This window comes from Callorhinchus milii, unplaced genomic scaffold (assembly GCF_018977255.1).
Source record: "Callorhinchus milii isolate IMCB2004 unplaced genomic scaffold, IMCB_Cmil_1.0 Scaffold5, whole genome shotgun sequence".
In the NCBI taxonomy this organism is placed as follows: Eukaryota; Metazoa; Chordata; class Chondrichthyes; order Chimaeriformes; family Callorhinchidae; genus Callorhinchus; species Callorhinchus milii.
In genome coordinates this window covers 39,086,870-39,094,064 of record NW_024704746.1, presented here as the reverse complement: position 1 = coordinate 39,094,064, position 7,195 = coordinate 39,086,870, and the positions used below count along the sequence as shown (strand labels likewise).

At 38.8% G+C, this 7,195-nt stretch overlaps 1 protein-coding gene across 1 annotated transcript; it reads left to right on the top strand.

The window, feature by feature from the left end:
* On the top strand, positions 1–5,105 carry llph (LLP homolog, long-term synaptic facilitation factor). The gene is given in 3 exon segments (NM_001292795.1): positions 1–58; positions 2,967–3,188; positions 4,900–5,105. Coding segments are annotated over 2 exon segments (378 nt in total). The 5' UTR covers positions 1–58; positions 2,967–2,974; the 3' UTR covers positions 5,064–5,105.
* Positions 5,106–7,195: the final 2,090 nt, after the last annotated feature.

Genomic DNA, 7,195 nt, shown 5'->3' with positions numbered 1-7,195 from the left:
CTTTTCGCGGGCACGTGCTGGTGCGAACGCGCGGCGGCCGTTGAGCTCCGGGTAAAAAGTGAGTACCTGTCAGCTCCTCGGCGGCTCCGGCAAAGCCCGGAGTGATCAGCGAGAACACACGGCGGCTCTGACTTATTCGCCTACTGTCCCTCGCTTCCCTGCCCCAGGCCCAGCTCCAGGCCCAGCCCCCACCCCGAGAATCGGCGGCTCAGGCCCAGCCCCAGGCCCAGCCCCCACCCCGAGAATCGGGGCTCAGGCCTAGGCGTGGCGAGACCTCGCAGCCACATACACTGCTCCTGTGTGTGTCCCTGATGGCGCTGCCTCTCTCTGTCTGACTCTCTCTCTCTCTCTGTCTGACCCTTCCTCTGTGGTGTGTATATACTTGTCTCTCCCTTTCTGTGTGTCTGTGTGTCTCTCTGACTTGCTGTATGGTGTGTGTACAGTATGTGTGTCTGAGTCTCTGTGTTTCTCTCTGACTCCTGCTTTGTGGCGTGTCTGTGTTTTATCTGTGTCTCCCTCTGTGTGTCTGACTCTTGTACTTGTGGAGTCCTGTAGCTCAGTGGTTAGAGCACTCGCTTTGCAAGTGAGAGACCTGAGTTCAATTCCAGGCAGAGGGCGAAACCTTGGGCAAGTTTCCTTACTCCACACAGAGCCTAATAATAATCCCTCCAAAACCAAAAATAATAATAAATTGGGTCATTTTCAATCTATGACTGTTTGTGGGACATTGCTGTGCGCAATTGGCTCGCAATTGCGTTTGCCCACATATATACAGTCAATTCACTTTACAGTGTGTTCTGTGAAGCGCTTTGGGACGTCCTCCCGACGTGAAAAGCGCTATATCAAATGCAAGGATTATTATTATTATTTTATGGTTTGTGTGTATGTGTTTTGTGTCTTCCTTTGTGTTTAGCTGTCTGGCTGTCTGCCTGCCAGCCATGCTCTGCCCTTTGTGGGTGTGGGCTGTATGTGGTTTTTTTTGGGGGGGAGCGTTTGTAACTTATGCCTGATGTAATTCAACACAATAAGAACTTGTATTTAGACAGCATCAGTCATTTGGGACAATATCTTGAAGTGTTTAACTCAATATTTGTGGACATAATCTATATACGGTATCAGCCTCGTTCAGTTGAGTCTGAGTCAGAAGATTGTACATTCAAGTCCCACTTCTGGACTTAGATCTCACATACAGCCTTAAAATCCACTCCCAATTCAGTGCTTCTTGTTGGGGGTGCTGGTTCTTCTGTTGAGATGTTAAACTGAGGTTCTGTCTACCAGTTCAAATGAATTATTGTACATGACACTCTTCAAAAAGGAAAGTTAGTTTCTCTTGGTGTCTTGTCCTGCAGTCACCCAACTAAAATTGGTCATTCACTTCATAGCTATCTATGCGACATTGCTGTGGCTTGACACATTTACCAACAAATACCGAATTGCTGTACTTAACAGTAAATCCTGAGAAATGCTTGATGTGCAAGGTGTTGCCCAAATACAAAGATTATTATTTAACAATACAGAGCCACTATCCCTAATAAGGAAAAAAAACATTTTGACATGACAAAATGCTACATCACATACAATAATTATTAATCAATTGGATCTTAAACTGCTGATTTGTTGCAAAAGGATAGGTTGGGTGAGTGATAATTGACTGCTGAAATTACTGTTTTATAATGGAAATAGTTGTAAATAAATTGCCCATTTTTATTTAATTTAAGTTTCAATTGGTGTTTACATGAGCTCTGTCTTGTTAATGTTTGCATTTGAAATGCCTTGAGAGGACTTTATCCAGTCATTGAACCATCTCCAATCGCATAATGGGATTTACTGTAGAGTGTAGAGTGTAGCCACTATGTTTCTTGCAGCCAAAAGCGACAGCCAAATTGCACACAGCAACAACAACAACAAAATTATATTTGTATAGGGCCTTTCACGTCGGGAGGATGTCCCAAGGCGTTGAACGTTCAGTATTTCGGACCCGAGCTGGAGTTTGGGATCGGAGAGGGTGGAAGGCAGGGAGGTGATCAAAGGCACGGTCGAAGAGAAAAGTCTTGAGATGGGTCTTGAAGGAGGCAAGGGAGGGGGTGAGGTGGAGGGATTGTTGGATGGAATTCCAGAAGGCAGGGGCAGAGTGGCTGAACGCTCGCCCACCAGTGGTGAGGCTGGGCGCAGTGGTATTGGGGAGCAAGGCCATGACCCACAAATAACCATGAAGTGAATCACCAATTTTTTCTGGGGGATTGTTGGCCAAGGCACTGTGAGAAAAACTCCTCTGTTTTACACTACCATGGGATCTGTTGGAAAACTTTTTCACAGTATCTTAATTACCACTGCTTGTGGTACAATATGTGCATTAATGTTGCAAATGTACCAACAACAAATCATATTTACAATGAATATTTTTAAACAGCTAATTTCAATGAATCTGATAAAGAAAATGAACACAAACAGACGTATAAATAGACTTAATTGTTACTCTTCAATCATGAGAAATCTAATTGTACCAGGAACAACATGAATCAAGAGGCAAAGATCAAAGAGAGGAAGGAATATCAGTATAAACCTACTGATTATAATAGACTAAAAACATTTTGGTACAAGTTTTATTACTTAATATGGGTCTCTGCTGGCAGAAATCTTGTATCATCTTTGAGGACAAGTATTGTTTTGAGGCAATGAGATCCCCAACCAATATGCCTATTGAAGAACTTTCCAAAATAACATTTAAATGTGAATAGGTTTTACTGACACCACCACATTTTATTTAAAATGGAACGGTCTAAAGCTATCCCTTTGGCCATTGCACAAGTATATCTTACTTAAAAAGCAAAATGGGTTAATAGCATAGATTAAAAAAATATATAGTGAAATTAATTTGACATTGATAAATAAATGTGACCATTTTATACATTTAGATAGAGGTGTGTTGTGTTTAATGTAACTTTTTTTGCCTTGGGAAAATACAGAACCAAAAATGGCAAAAAGTTTGAGAAGTAAATGGAAGCGGAAGATGAGAGCAGAAAAGAGGAAAAGATATGCACCAAAAGAGCTTTCTCGGCTGAAAAAAGTCCTTGGCATGGATGGCAATGGTGATATTACTATGAATGATTTGAAAGAAGTTACAACTGTTGTCTCTCCTGAAAAGTTCAAACAGAAGCCAAATGAAGTACAAACACAAGGAGAAAATGGTAAGCAGAAAAATGTGACTGCAGTATTTTGTTCAATTCCTCAGCATATATAATAGACAAGTCAGAACCAAATATTACTGTTGCATTTTTTTATTTGTTACTTCAACCACTGCTACATTATTTTTTCTTCCTTCTAGCTCAGTGTTATTTCCCTTAAAAGCAAGTTCAAAGTGTTTTTTTTGTCTGTTCTGTGCCTATCAGCGTGCTTAAGAGTATCCAAACCAAACAGAGTTCCAGGCATCCCAACATCACATGCAAATTCCCGTGTATTGGAATGAAATACATACTCTCCTCACAACTAGCGGTTAATGTGGTATATTCTGTTCAGGTTCACACTTGAAATATAATTGCTTATGGAAAGGAAGGAGGAATTTCTATTCAAATCAGAACCATTTTATAAAGACTTTATATGTCTGTTTTTGATCATTCAGCAAGAAATTATTAATGAATAGAAATGATTACATGTTGAGAATAATGTAAATGGATCAAAGAATCGGTGGATATTTCTTGTTCAACATACTTTTATTTCCAGAAAAGGAATGTTTCAAACATGCACAATGATAAATACAACTGCCTAAAACTCGCTTAAGTTGTATAGGTCAGAACCATAACATTATTATGACTTGCGCGAAGTTCGAAACCTAAGCAAACTTGCATAAGTGGTATAAAATCCGATTTAATCAAAAATCTACACTGTGCATGTGTAATTCAATGCAGCTGTTAAGGGCACATGCGGGGGCAGGTCAAGACTTCTACCCTTTCCACAATTTAGTGTGTCTTGACCTGTCACCGCGTATGCACTTACCGGTTGCATTGAATCGCAAGAAATGTAGTTTTGATCTGTCTCTATATGAGCACTTACTGTAAAACATTGGAATCGCGTGAAATGAAGTTCTTTTGCACATTCCACAACAGGTCAAGACTATGTTTCCCACGATTCAATGCAGCCAGTAAGTGTGAGGATAATGGAGGATAGGGGAGTGGTGTTACAAGTTAGGAGGTGATTTGCCCTTATAAAATATGACTAGTGCAAAGAAATCTTAAGTGTTTTTGATTGGAAACTGAAAGGGACTCAGGTGCATGTATGACTGATGAAATATACGATTTATAAAGATAAGACCTATGCGAGTTTTATTGTAATACCTTTTTAATTCATAATATTTAACTGGTCAAGAAAATCCCTTGCAGTTGTCTCCACTATCATTTTTCTTCAGCCTCAAATTCATCCTTTGTGCTGCTCCAGGTTTATCTGAGTGAAAAATGTCATAAAGTGTTCCTTCTGGTAACGAGAGCTGGGTATTAATGCAGAGAGTTCATTTTTAGTATTAAATAAGAAAAGATTATGAAGGTTAACACTTCAATATCAATAATTTGTGATTTCCTAGAGGTGATAATATGTATATTTGATATAGCACCTCTTTGAGGTGTTTCAAAATGCTTCAAAAAATGTGCTTTAAAGCGAATTCACTATATTTTGTGAGGAAAATTAATTTTGATCGCAGCAGGTTATTACATCCTGATTGGTATGCTTTCTAGCAGCAGACATGACTGTAGGTCAGGAGCTCAATGGGACACTTTAATAAGAGAGAGAAGCAAATTTGACAATTAGATGTATTATGAGTTTGGAATTTTCAATTTGTATATATATAAAAGATTTTGAAACATTCTTGTTTTATGACTGTATAAACGAGCCATGTTTTTGTATATATAGATGGTGCAGCTACTATGGACATAGATAAGAAAAGGAACAAAAAGAGCCTTTTGAATGAACATGGTCAATATCCAGTGTGGATGCATCCCAGACAAAGAAAGAGGATCAAAGAAAAACGAAACTCAAAAAACAAGCTGAAACATCGAAAGAGACTAGCTTGGTAGATATATTGTGAGAAGAGATGTACAAAGACTTTGAGTTTTATTAAAAAAAATTAAATGAATTCTTAACTGTTGGATATTTGGAACAAACTGAACTATTCCTTTTGGTCAGTCGGGTGTCTGACCCATGCAGAAACACCCATCACCGTGCTTAAGAGTATCCAAACCAAACTGAGATTTCCATGCATCCCACCTACACATGGAAATCCCAGAGATTGTTGTTGGAATGGAATATGCACTCTGACCCTGGAGGGACACATTCTGTTACCTAATTCTGGAAAGTATTAGGCGCAGGTTGGCAAGAACCGAGGCTTGGGGGCGCTGGTGAAATCTAACCAGCTAAAACCACATAGCTTGCCATTGATAGCACTGTCTGGCAAGCTTTCCCGCTCCTTGTTTATCTAGAACTCCCTACCCGTTAGGGCTTTGGTTTGTGGGGTTAACAGGACTGAATGGGAGCATTCCCTGCCCCCAGTGACTGATCTGCCCATCCGAGTCATGCTGATGAACCAGGCTGGCTGTTCTGTCATCAGCAGTGCCCTGGAGTACTGCGGACCCACCTGGCTCAGGAACCAGACTACCGAGTCCGCTACAGAGAGCTCACTCGATTCCAACATTCAGTTGTCAAACGACACCTTGGAGCCGCGTTCGCCCACAAATATACGGTCAATTCACTTTACAGTGTGTTCTGTGAAGTGCTTTGGGACGTCCTCCTGACGTGAAAAGCGCTATATCAAATGCAAGGATTATTATTATTATGTTTGGCAGCTGACCTAAGAAACTCACCTAAGAAGTTATAGTACGTGTCTTTAAAATGTGAACCTGTGAACATCTTGGTTCTGTGATTTATCTTTGTAGACACTTTGTGTTTTAACAGATATTAAATTGTTACACAACACATGTAACGAGGAGTTGGCAAGTAATTGAATGTAATCAATAAATTAAACCTTGTTATTGACAGGAAAAAAAGTCCTTTGGCAACAAACCATCTAGCAAGAAGACCTATATTTGATCTGTTTTTTGTAACCCTACCCTATGCTAGAAAAATTGTTAGTTGGGTTTTATTAACAAAATAAATCTTGGAAAACTAATACATTTTTTTAGTTTAATTTTCTAGTTAACCGCCGAATGGATTACTCATGGAATTTCTCTTGTTCATGGATTGCTAGTAAATTGAGACTCATCGGCACTTTATTTGTGAAAGATAGAATGGACATGAAGTCCATTAGAAACATATCAATGCACCAATTAAATTATCTAATTAAATGATCTGCAGAGGAATGAATTACAAAAAAGGTATTTCCTGGTGTATGGGTACAAAAAACAGAAGATCTAGGAAAAGGTATAAACTGTGTAGTGAATTTGTTACAATCTTACTTAAATCACTTTTTTGTGGGAAATTGATTTGTATCTACTATTATACATTTTTCCAAAATGGACTATGATTAAAATCTAATCCTGATGATGAACATTGACACACAAAAATAGAATTTGTCAAACTACATAATGCTGATCGTCTTGTCAGGTGCATCTGTAGTATTTCTTTGTATAAAGAGAAAATATGGCTTTCAATTAGATATGGCTGATTTAATGCTTGCATACCAGCTGCTCTTTTCAATTTGAATATTTTTTCTACTTCTGTGTCACTTTTTATTATGTTTCATGTTAATCATGGTTGAATCATTCTAACAGCTAATCATTCTACTCTTCTGTTGAACCAAACATGAGGCTTTGAAGTCTTTCCCATGGTCCCAGGTCATCAGGTTAACTCTCAAACTGTGTTTGGAATAGCAAATCAGCACCAGGGACAAACATGCAAAATTTTATTTTTGCATCTTCTTTCTCAAATTGTCCTAAAGCTGGAGTGCACTATGTGGTGTGTAGTTTACTTGGCTTTTTGGGATAGTAAATAAATATCAACAGTTCTTCGAATGGACTTCTAGTTCTTATATAAAGCTTGCCCTCTTTGAGCATGTTTCTTGTCAGCTAATGACATTTGTCATGAATAGGTTGGTCTGTATTTTACATGGTGAATGTAAATTTATGCAGTATAATCTCAATAGCTGTGTGAAAATGTTCATATGAATCAATTGGATGCATCGACAACCTATATATTTACAACCAAAAATCCGGTT